The sequence below is a fragment of the Amblyomma maculatum genome, chromosome 4 (genome assembly GCF_055883805.1).
Source record: "Amblyomma maculatum isolate TAMU_Amacu chromosome 4, ASM5588380v1, whole genome shotgun sequence".
Taxonomy (NCBI): Eukaryota; Metazoa; Arthropoda; class Arachnida; order Ixodida; family Ixodidae; genus Amblyomma; species Amblyomma maculatum.
Window position 1 is genome coordinate 170,203,465 of NC_139347.1, and position 12,928 is coordinate 170,216,392.

Genomic DNA, 12,928 nt, shown 5'->3' on the forward strand with positions numbered 1-12,928 from the left:
GGCTCTTTGTGCGCCCCAGTCAGACGCCAATATTGACCAATATTGGGACCAATATATCCCAATATTGGACCATTGGCGGTCCATTGACGGCGTGCTGCTTGGGTCCTCAAAATGCCAATGCGATAGCCGCTGGACCATACATTGACCGCGGACAGCATTCTGCACCAAACTTTTGAAGATTGTATTTACAGCAGCCATTTCTTCTGAATGTAATGCTGGAGATTCCTATTTAAGCTCGTGAACATATGAAAAAATTAAAGCAAACACGTTTTCTCACTAAGTTCCTCATTAACACTTCTTTTGGGGCGAGGTGGTTCATTTTGAACATACGAAAATTTGAAACAGGGCTAACACACACGACCACAAAAGATAGATGAGCGATGAGACACAAGATGCGCTTGTGTCTCGTCGTTCGTCTATCTTTTGAGGTCGTGTGTGTTAGCGCCGTTTCAAATTTTCTTAATGTCGAAATATGTTCCTCACTGCTTGAAGGTCTCCTCGCTTTTCAGCCAGCTTGAAGCTTCCGTGGTGCCATTGCAGCAGAAGCTTTGGACGGACAAATGGCCAAATCTGTTCAATGAGCTTAAATATACAAACAAAAACAAGTTTTTCAGTACATGAAATGCATCGTTAAGCAGTTCTCTCGACGTATCAATCCCATCAAGACGGGAACGTGTGCTGTGCGGCGGAATCAGTGATGAACGCCATCAGCCGTCTGGCCTATGGTAAGCATCTGTCTCAGCCCATGTGTGAGCGCGCTAGCTCGGACCAAGGCGGTGCTTCGTCTTAACTTTAAACTCCCTCCCGCGCCCATATTGGTCATGGGTCCGCCTCCTGTAAATAAAGCTGCTGAACAAGGCGCCTTATCTGCTGCCCAGTGGGCAACCGTAGAGTGCCGCATTTGACTACGTCGTCAAATTGAGAGGAATGTAGGTATCATGCCCGAGTACAGCAGCTGTAATTTCCGGAATAATAATTTCTCACAAGGTAAATGTTTGAACTGTAACATAGGTTAAATATAGTTGCATGCATATGAATACGTTTACGAACAGATGGAGACATTTGTATGGAAATGTGTGCACAATTTGTTTTACATGCGTTGTCAAACACATTTACAGCCTTCCATTTATATTCTCTGCAACATAAATATCAATTTGTTTTTCAGCCCGTGTCAAAGAGAAACGGAAAACAAGCCGTCGTCATAAGTTTCAGGTCACTGGCTTCATCAAGCAAATTCTTATTGCAATCGTCTGTAGCCCGCAATACGTCCGTTACATTTACAGGCGCCTAATTAAGGCCCAAAACTAAGCTTCCTAAGGGAAATACCATATTGCTGGTGTACTGAACAATTTAATAACGTAGCCTTGAAGAAGTAGCTGAGTTGGAAGTCAATTTTGCGAGGTAATAATAGGAATTCATATTAGATTCAACCACTGTCAAAAAGATCCCTTTTATGAAACACCATACTTACGTCCTTGCTTGATGTCAGGGTATCGCAACTGACGGAAGCGCGACCAACAGAGTTGCTCTGACATTCCCGTATACAAAGACCTTTGTTTAAAAAAGAAAATAGAGTTCGATAATGATAAAAATGCATAAACATTGTAACAAGGAACACCGATCTAGACGTTCAATACGCGAAACATGTATATTTAAAATTGAGAGATCAGAAATACCCCCTACAACTTAGAAGAGCCTAATGAAACAGTAAATGTGAAGTACGCTCACAATAGCCTATTATATTCATATATTGTATATAAAAATCTTCATTTGAAATAAAGAGGTTAATAAAAAGATATAATGCAGCAGTAGATTTAAAACGAATCGCTGAATCATCGCTAGCAACAGTACATACTAAGTACTAGACGAGATGGACTGCAACCTAAACATTTTTTCTATATTTCAATTACGAATGATCATGATAACAATTTGAACACTGCATTTTTCTTCTTTCTCGTTGTTAAATCTAGTGCATTTATCGCTTTCGCTTCACATCTCTGCAGGAGTAACCGGTTATCGTCAGCACAGCTGAAAGACCTGCTTGCCTCGATGAACCTTACATGGAATAACTTATTGTGGCTGAAGGACGATGGAAAAAGAAAGAAAAAGCGCACGGGCCTGACAACTACCTAACTGAGCCACCATGGGTGACCCTCCAGAGACAGGAGAGTTAAAAGTGTAACGTAACAAAAGTCTGAAACGCGAGACGAGACAGCCGCCCTCTTTCACCGGAGCGATTGTGAGTACAGCATTCCCAGGAGATAACCCGGCGGCAAGGGGCAAGCTCCTAAGCTCCTAGTGCCGAAAGGATAGGAGCAAATCTTAACAAGATTACCCCAAGTTACTGATGTTCGAAGCTGGAACATCATACGTGCTACACGCTCATCTTTGACATTACACTTCGAGGTGTTTCCAGCGTGTTCTTTTTATTCGCACTGACATTTCTTTCTTCCTGTGCTTGTGAAACAATGACCACCACTTTTCCAGCTTTTTCAGGGTTTTCGGTGAGTCTCTGTCCTCAGGAACTGTACGCGCAGCACAAACACTTGCCGAGTTCCAATACTCTCTTCCTGCGTCTGTTTCGTAATAATGGACGTGAGCTCTATGTCAACCACCGCATTATCTGTTTTCCCGAAAAGATCACAGCCGGAAACTTCTAGCCTACGATCAAACATTTCTTTTTTGTTAGGACCATTGAAAATTGGAATCGTTTACCCGCTGATGTAGTTTGCCGAGACGCTGTGAACGTGTTTTACTATGCTATTTCCACCCGCAATAATGCCAATAGCGCTGCGGGTTTCATAGGCATAAAAAATAAATTGGCGCGAAAAACATCTCGTCATGACCGCTGACCTGGAAATGCGGCCAGCAACGTTGGCACATTTAATTTTGTCATTGACATTGGGTTCGATGAACACGTTGAAACAGGCATCAGCTTGCCTTATATTCTGCGCCTGCTAAAAGAGTAGTTAAGACTGGAATACAGTTTCTCACCTGTAACAGTGATTCCTTTTAAGAGAAGACAAAACTATTCAAGAGGAATAGACGTAATGAATAATCAATCGCTTTTTACGCATCTACTCCACCTTAGGGGCTTCCCCTAAATATTCTACTAATAAAGTACCTACTTACACTTATAAATTCGCGCTCGATCTTCACAGGTCTGCTGACTGTCCTGGTTAGCTCAGTTAGTAGAGTGACTGCCCCGAAAAGGCGGTGATTCGGGGTTCGATTCCCGGACCAAGACGAATGTTTTATTAACTACAAAATTTCTGAAAGAAAGCTATATGATTTTCTTTGTAGCAGTATGGCTGCGCTTGGGTGGATGTCAATGAGTAATTACCCCATTTTACCTGCTATTTTACCTCACTTACTACTGATATTACCGCTCATTCCTACGAACACGACTCATGGTTATGAGCGAGCGTCATACTTTTTCTAGCTCTGCTGGAATAGACCGTGAAATCTGTCTCGTTTGTTACGACGTGTGACTGAGGGATCACCGTCACCACTCTCTAGATGTCTCACAATTAGTGCTACGGTTCCAAAGCTGAAAAAGATGATGGCGCCTTGGTGTGGCTGCTCAGTAGTCAAGCGTTTGGTCATAATTATGTCTTCAGCAGTATGCCAGAGTTAGCAATGGAATACCTATACGGGAAGGTATTGTAGATTTATAAAGAGATGAAGGAAGTAGTGGCATATCTGATTTAAATGACACGACATTGGAATAATCTCTCAATAATAACCCAAAGTTTTCCCTGAAAAAAACTTATATCGCACTAAGAATAAGAAGCAAGACATAAAAGAGCGCAAATGATGTGTTATTACCAGGAGCTTATATATACATGATAGCCAAGTGGATTGTTGGGCGAGTTGGTTCGACATTATGTCAAAACGGCACTAGAAACACCGTGCAATGTGTGTTTGTCTTCCGATCTGTCCGTGTTTCTAGCGCTGTTTTAGCATAATACATGCTAGGTTTACTTGACACAAAACTGAAAGTCATCAGCACACACATCCTATGCCGGAACCAGCCGCTAATGGCAAAATGTCAAGTTCCTGCATGGTAATTTTACCGACTGCTAGCAGAGCACTCAGTTTTAGATTGTGAAATCTATGGTAAAAATTTGTTGTCAGTTGGTCCCTCTGAATATACAATACTAACTAATGCGTCCTTCTATAAGGCGGCCGACAGCGTGGGGCACTGTCACATCCCTTGCAAGGTATCTCCAAATGGGCACCTGAGTCACCGCGATTTTAGTGCGTAGCACTACTAGCCGCAATCATGAATTTCGCCGAGGTCTGTCCAAAGCCGCATACTCTCTCTTCGTGAAGTTCAAGCGGAGAAAGAGAACCCAACGCGCGCGTCGCGCGGCTCATCACTGCGGAGTAGGAGCGGCAGCACAGCTACAGCAGAAGCCACTCTCTCCGTTCGTCTCTCCGTGAGCTTAAGAGAAGAGAAGATGGCGACGCCCGCATCAGGCGACAACGACGAGGGGGTGGAGCGGCCGCACATATGCACCCAGTGAGAGAATGGGGCGTATCACAGTTGCAGACCTGGCGGCCGTTACCAGGCAGCGGAGCCGTATATTACCTTACGGCTCTGCCGGGCAAGTTTTTACTAGAGTGTGCTAGTCGCACTGAGCAGTCGTGTGTTGCTTTCGCGTCCTCAACTTGGGCATCTCTCCCCTCGCAGCACTCAGTCCTCAGCTTCCTCAGCCGCGTCATGACGCAGCTTGTGCTACCTCCGCTTCCTTAACTCGCGTAGACTTCAAGCGCAATTCGCTGCTCTTGGATTTTCTTTCTTCGTCCTGCAGACGTTCTTTCACTGCTCGAAATGTGTAGACGCCGAACCCCTGGCACATCTATTTAGCTCATGTATAAATTCTTCTCAAATCTCTCTTTTTTTCCCCTGTGATACCACCCAAGACCTTGTTACGTTTGCGAATGTGAAGGTAGGGAGTCGAGTAGAGAATTCTGCTCGTAACGAAGGCATGCGCCAGCTGCAAGACACTTCGTAACCATCCACGCCTACATACATTCACCCTACCTTCCTCCTACCTTCACATGCACGAAAATGATGGAGACCAACTGGAAGTCCTGCATCGCAAAGTTATCAAACGAGCTCCTAACCACACCATTGCCACATCGAACCAGCCTTTACTGGACCTTAATATGGTGAACACCTATCAGGAACTCCGAGAGGCCCATCTTTCAGCCATTACATGCCCTTATCAGAAACGCGATACTGTCACCACAGTCTTGACTGACTACACTTCGAATGTACCACCACCTTTGAGGAATGGGTACGAGCGCCAGGACCCTAGAGATGCGCCCTCAAAGTCAGACCCATTCCTCGAAATATGTCACACTCCGACAATAATGGCCTTCGCCAAAAGCGTGCGGAAGCACTGAAGCGGCATTACCGTCGAAAACAACATGTATATTACGTGGACATTGCCGGTCCTTACCGTGGGAGGTGGTTCACCGCTGCAGTGGTCCACAACACCAACGCAGTGGCAGGACTAACGTTACACGCCCACAACACAATAAACGCAGAGGAAATCGCGATTGCGCGCGCCTTCTCGTCCCCCAAGCGAAACCCATCATTACCGACTCGAAGTGGGCCTGTGGCAATTATGAGCGGGGTTGGATACCTCCTCTTGCCAAGCGCATCCTGAAAAATTGCTCAGTCCAGCGACTCGCGACATTGTAATCTCACCTGGACTACCGGCCATCAGGGACTTCTGGGCAATGAGTTAGCCGATACGGAGTCCGTGCGCTCTCTCCCCGGGCACTCAAACTTGCTCGGAAAGTCTACTCCGAGCCCCCCCCCCCCCCCCCCCCCCCCCCCCCCTCTCCCTTTCACCTTATCACATTTAAAGAAATTACTAAATATTATAAGGACAGCCACCGTCGCTTTACGGAACCTTGTAAAGGTCTCCATAGAACGGACGAAAGGCTCCTCCTCGAATGTTTTATAAACACAATGCTGTGCCAGGCTGTCATGACGCAGTTTAATACAGAGTTTGGCGGGAGCTGCAGCTTGTGTGGAGTGATCTTCTCGAATGTTTTCCACATGGTCTGGGCCTGTTCATCCAATCCCCAATGTTCCCAATCCTTCATTACCCACCCTTCGAGGGAGGCCTGGGAGGCGGCGCTGCTCAGCTGCCGTAACCTACAGTCCCAGCGGACCTTGGTCACCACGGCACGAGAGGCGTTAGACACCATTGGGGCTCAGAAATAGGAGCTGCACGTATATTTGTGAGGGCCTGGGTCAATAGGGATACGGTCTAAATACTTCCTTGTACAACGGAAAAAATAAATATTTGTCACCACCACCACCCCAGACCTTTCGGGGGCATGCAATACATTGAGCCCATTTCCGTTCATGTGTAGTAAGAACCACTGAAGATGGTGTAAGGAAAGCCGAGGACGCGGCTCGCGTTTGCTTCACGTCGCAATGGATTATGCCGGACCGTCTGGCACTGCGGCGTAGGTTCGCCGTGCTCGACGTGCTGAAGTAGAACTGTTACGAAGGCAGCAGGGGCGTAATTTTACTCATTCCGATATTGCAACTACTTGCAGGTATTGTAACTTGCTACAGAGATCCCCAGAAAATGTTAGTTCAGCTCCATGAAAATGTAAAATAAATGAAAATAATGGCGAACCATGCAAAAATAGTGGAATCCCATGCATTGCAATGCTTCATATAAAGCAAAATGAAGCATTACAAAGTGTAAACTGCATAAAAAATATAGCAGGGATGAGCAGTGCTACGCACCTACATCGCGCTCGATTACCTTAGCAAGTTGGCTTTAATGTTTTTGTTCCTGTGGTCTGTTAGGCGCAATTTAACATATCTGCCTGTTTGTTCAATGTAGAAATGGCTACATGATAGTGTAATATTGCACATTGTCCCTTGCCGACAGTGCACATAGGCTTTCTTGTTTCTGTGGTCACAGCTGGGCTTTCGCATTCTCGCCAGGCACAATCTCGTAATTGTTTTAAACATTCAAATTTGTGCGAAGGCCTCGCTTCCTAAAATTATGACTTTTGGGCGCTGAGTACTTAACTAGTCATGCGCATTTTTCTGCCCTGTTAATTAGTTCTTGTCTTGTTTGACTAATGTTTTCGTTTGCACATGCGACCATATACAACAGCTTTTATCGAAGAATAATTTGTTCAGCCTGGCTAATGTTACTCTGAATTTTATTGTGGTTCCCCAGGAGCTCGTCACTCTAGGAAGAACGGAACATTATACCAGCGCCATAAATAATTTTAGGGCTTACTAGGCTATAAGTTTTTTGTTTCTGTTTTCATGTTTTCTGATTCCTCTTTTGAAATGCCCGTTAAATGCCTTTGGTAATTTCTGCCCTAATTAAATGCTGCCTTCTTTTAATTGTAGGAAGTATAGCTGTAATAAAAACACTCACAAGAAATATAACACAGCATTACCTAGAATAAGCGGTCGCTTTAAGCTGCTTTTTGTATTAAGTGTATTCCTGGCTTCAGCCGTTGCCTGTTCAGATTAACATACTTTTGACCCCACACCAACAAACGGGCCTACAGAAGCGTCATAGCGCTTAGCGGCATCAACGAATATTACCAGCGATAATCACAAATTAAGAAATTTTCTTAAATGATACGAGAATGAAAGCGAGCATCTACTTTCTCCCTACTGTGTCACGCAATTTTTTCCAATTATTTTAGAATTTATAAATGAAATAAGCATTAAAAGTACGATAGAAAAACATGATCAAATAGGCGCACTTTTGGTGTAATCTCTGACTCATTTGAGAAGAATGGAGCTAATATGATTCATTTTATAGGTATATCAACGTGCAGCTATGAAGAAATTGTTGATAGTTTTGGCCTGCTGTTTGTGTCACAATGTGCTGGCGACGGATGTGGCTGACATCGTGACGGAAACACCACAAAAATAAATTCGCATTGCCATAATTGCAATGAAGCTTACAGCTTGTGGTGCTGTTTGGGGATAGACTTAGTTGGCTAAAAGAAAACTGCCCAAAATGGACAATGAAAATAATCGCCGACCACTTGCTTCGCAACAAAATAGCGCTAATATTAACAAAAATGCATAGTGCCAAGCAGATCATGATAATCTGTTTCCCTTGATCATCGTCAGAATTCACGGAGTGTTACGTATAACGTAACCCCAAGGCCGGCAATTATTACTGAAAGGTGAATTTGGTAATTGATTTTGACCAGCTGCAGGAAAAGTTTGCCCTGCGGTGAGAAAACACTGAGCAGTTCTTTAGGTAATGAAGTTCCGCTCTTAAAGACTCATGTGTACGGGTTCCAGTTGCAACAAAAATGTCGAGATTTCATGTCTGCTAAATGTATTAATTTTGTAACCTCGGCATTTTAGTACGTGATAAAAAGAATGCTCTAAGGCTTCTTACGCGGAGGCCTAAAAGACTGTACCCGACAACACTGGTAAGTTTATTCACGCTTCATTTATTATTCAGCTTTACTGGATTCCTTCCTAGTACTTATTAAGTACAGGTTTAGTTTATGGGGGATGCAGTGAGCCATGACATCTGAGAATAATATATCTACTCTGTTTGGTGATACTTTTCGGTACAACTGAAAAAAAAGCGTTATACGGTTTTATAAACACAAAATACAATCAATATTCTCACCATATACAAGGAATGTGAACAGCAAAGCAGGAACGGGAATCGGAATTCTTGACATTGCGCAGGTAGGAATATCTGAAAAATGTAAACATGATTTCATAAATATATTTTACAGAGGTCTGTAGAAACGTGGGATGCGCTCGTTTGTAAAGTGTTTTGTAACGTTTCTAACGTGTAGCTCTATTCTCTCATAAAATCCTACAAGGGCAGTAATAATGTAGAATATGTTGTGGTAACACATCCTATCCTATAAACCCTTCCGTCTAAGGGGCGGGTGATTGCAGGATCTCCCTGATTGGTAATATAAAGCGTAATTAAGACCATAGTGCATGCTTTCCGAGCTCAAGAACTTCACGAAAAACGAAATGTAGGTACTGTTTGTCCTAAAACTTGTCTCCTTTCATTTCTCTATCCGCAATATTCATGTGAAGGGAAAAAATGTGGAAACCTTGCCGCATAAAGCATTAAACGTGCTTAGGATTTTTTTCTTTCGCCTCAACGAATCATGAGCTGCCGGCACTGTAAAGCTTCAAATAATCTTTATTAAGCATTTTTTATTCTGATGAACATAAAAGAAATGGTAGGATAGTAACAAAAAGCTACAAACACAGCAGCTTGACGAGGCTCATACCGCTGAGGGACATATCCGACAGACTGTCATATTGCCGCGTGCATCTCGATACCGAGAATGAAAAGGATGAAACTGAGTGTAGTGTGTGGAACGGATCCGTTCAGTATTCGCTGTCTTGTAATCGCTACATTTTCTGGTGGAGCAGCCGGGTACGACTTCCCTTTTTGCTGAGCTCCACCCTTCTAGGGCAACCGAGAGCCACCACGGATTTGACACCGGTCCATCGCAGTAGCAGCCGCCGCCTTCGAGATCAGTCGCCAGAGTTCGGGCCTCTTTCCTGCACGCCTGTGGCCAAGATGCATAGATCCAAAACGAACATTGCGGCTAACGGAGAGTGTTCACCCCAGTTCGTCGTCCTCCAGTCTCGAACGCCACCGTCCTTCCATGGCGAGCTTTACGAGGACGCTTAAGACTGGCTGGACCAATTCGAACGGGTCGCCAATTACAATGGCTCGGATGAGCAAAGGAAGCTTCATAATGTGTACTTTGCTCTAGAAGATTCAGCGCGGAAGTGGCTCATGAACCACGAAACGACACTACCATCATGGGAACTCTTTCGTCGCCAGCTGTTGGCGACCTACACCGCCAACGACCGAAGAGAGCGTGCGAAATCGGCGCTGAAATCTCGCTGCCAAGACCCCAACAAAAGTATTGGAATGTACTACGAGGACATAATCCGCCTTTTTAGGAGTGCTGATCCAAATATGTCAGAGTAGAAGAAAGTGCGCCACCTAATGCGCGGGGTGAAACAAAAACTATTTGCTGGGCTTGTGCGCAATCCACCTGGCACGGCATCAGATTTCCTAATGGAGGCTACCACTATAGAACAAATACTACGGCACAGGGCTCAGCACTATAACAGTAACGTGTCCGCCATGTCACCAGTCGTCTATGCTTCCGGCTTCAACGGTTCTGATGATGCCTTAGGAAAGCTTATTCGATCTGTGGTCAGAGAAGAGCTGATACACATCCAGCTACAGGATCTAACTTCTTCGTCGAGGCTTTCATCAATCGCGGAGGTCGTTCGTGAGGAGTCGTCTCGGAACACTCTGTGCCTGGTGTGCAGCCATCGCCACCGAGTGTGCCAACGTACGCGTCCTTGCTTCAGCAGCATACCCTCTGTGATTCTCCAAGAGCGAACGCCTCGTTCAAACCTGCACCATAGTGGGTACGACTCGCCCAGAGCCAGAGTGGACACCCTTACTCTAGATCCAAGCCCGCGCCGTTCTCCTCTTCTAGCCGAGGCACGACTTCGGAGCACTGACGATTGGCGTGCCCCTGACAGTCGGCCCCTTTGATACCACTGTGGTGAGGCTGGTCACATGTTGAGGTTCTGTCCTTACCGCCGCGCCAGACTTCATGGCTTCCATCCGCATGCACGATGTCCTCGGAGTGGTGAACGACCACCAAAAATCTAGGAGTACATGCCGGCGCATGCGGATCCTCCAGACATCCCACAATAAGGGTCCCGCGCCATTACCTCTTCCCGTTATCGTTCTCCAAATTCACGTCCCTCTACGTACCGCACTGGCCGCTCGCCAGCCCTCGTTCCCCGAGCCGTCGGGAAAACTAGGAACAGTGACCTGAGAGGTGAGGCCGCTGACGAGTAAAGTGCAGAACATCCTTCATCAAGTTTAGTACAAGATAACGGCTATCAGACGGCGTTATGTAACGATGAATCTGAGTGCGCAGCTTCGGACATACCGGTTTCTATCGACGATTTTCTCATTACAGCGTTAGTTTATACTGGGGTGGACTATTCAGTTATGAGCAGTGGGTTAGCCGGGAAGCTGAAGAAAGTTTTCACCGAGTGGACTGGGCCTCAGATTCGCACGACCGGGGGACACCTTATTACCCCGGCTGGAAGATGCGTTGCGATAGTTGCAATTGACGGGTTTATTTATGTTGGCGACTTCGTTGTTCTTACCCACTGTTCACTAGACGTGATACTCGGCTTGGACTTCTTACGGGCTAACGATGCAATATTACTTTGCAAGAATCACGAGTGACGTTTTCGCCGAGCCAAGCCATTGTGAGATCTAGCAACGACGGTTCATCAACGCCCGCCTTACGTATTACAGCTGCTGACGTTACGGTCCCGCCACGGTGCGGGATTACGATCTTGGTAGAAAGAGACTCACCATGCGACCGCGATGTACTGGCAGGGGGGAACGTGGGCCTGCTTCTTGTGAAAGGGATCTACACTGCAAGTTGACTTGTTCGCTTGCGGGACGGTTGTGCGAAGCTCTGGATTACGAATTTCGGGACCGAGTTTCAGCACATTGCGAAAGGAGCGGCCATCGCTTATGGTGCCGACTTTATTGAGCCACGAACATCTGCACTCTGGCGCCGCCGTCGCCAGCCAGGTGTGATGCACCCGACATTCTATCAACTGTGGACATTAATCCCAATCTCTCGGCTGTTGAGCGGCGGCGACTCCTAGAGCTTTGTCAGGATTTTGCTGGATGCTTTGCAACGTCTTCGAAAGCTGGGCGCACCCCAGTAGCCAAACACCGCATTATGGTTGACACGGAGACCAAGCCGATTTCCCAACACCCATACCAGTGTCGTCAACGGAACGAGAGGCTATTCGAAGCCAGGTGCAGGAAATGCTTACCGACGACGTGATGCAGCCGGCTACCAGCCCCTGGGCTTCGCCTGTAGTATTGGTGAAGAAAAAAAAACACCTTGCGTTTCTGCGTCGATTATCGTAAGTTAAATCAGATAACGAAACGGGACGTATACCCGCTCCCACGTATGGATGACGCATTTGACCGGTTACGCAATGCCAAATATTTGTCGTCGCTTGACCTCAAGAATGGCTTTTGTCAGATAGAAGTGGACGAAAGGACAGGGAGAAAACATTGTTCGTCACCCCCTACGGCCTTTATGAATTTAAAGTGCTTCCTTTCAGTCTCTATTCTGCGCCAGCAGCCTTCCAGCGAATGACGGACACTGTTATCTCTGCGCTGAAGTGGCAAGCGTGGCTAGTGTATTTTCGCGGCTAGTTTTGAGGAGCACCTCCACCGGCTGCGAATTGTACTACAGGACATTTCCACAGAAATGCCATTTCGAATTTCAGGAGCTCCACTTTATTGGCCATGTTATTAGTGCTGAGGGCTTGAAACCAGATCCCGAAAAGACTGCTGCTGTAGAAAATTTCCCGCGCCCAACCGAGAAAAAGTTAATTAGAAGGTTTTTGGGGCTTTGTGCCTATTACAGGCTTTCGTCGAGAATTTTCCAGCGATTGCCGAGCATCTTACGCGTCTTACCCGAGACAATGTTCCTTTTGGGTTGCAAGATGATCAAGAGGATGCCTTCAACGAGTTGCGCCGGCGACTGCAGCCGCCCCGATACTTGCCCATGTTGACGAAAACGCTGCTACAGATATTCATACCGGTACCAGTAATTTTGGACTCGGTGCCGTATTTATTCAGTGGCAAAACGGCACTGAGAAAGTTATCGCCTACGCAAGTCGCTCTCTTTCAAAAGCAGATGCAAACTACTCAAGCAGGAAAAAGAATGTATCGCGGTAGTTTCGGCGATAACTAAGTTCCGACCCTATCTTTACAGCCGCTCTTTAAGGGCTGTGAGCGACCACCATTCGCTATGCTGGCTAGCCAATCTCAAAGCC

The 12,928-nt window shown here is 46.0% G+C and overlaps 1 protein-coding gene across 1 annotated transcript in view; it reads right to left on the reverse strand.

The window, feature by feature from the left end:
- The window catches only part of LOC146193476 (uncharacterized), a 157,076-nt gene extending 145,128 nt beyond the window's left edge, over positions 1–11,948 (reverse strand). Inside the window, exons 1-3 of the mRNA XM_084602781.1 lie at positions 11,912–11,948; positions 8,667–8,738; positions 1,472–1,551 (exon numbers count right to left, since the gene is read on the reverse strand). Of these exons, the coding sequence (XP_084458907.1) occupies positions 1,472–1,551; positions 8,667–8,721 (135 nt within the window). The 5' untranslated portion in view covers positions 8,722–8,738; positions 11,912–11,948. The remainder of the gene's footprint in view (positions 1–1,471; positions 1,552–8,666; positions 8,739–11,911) is intronic.
- Between the last annotated feature and the right edge of the window lie 980 nt (positions 11,949–12,928).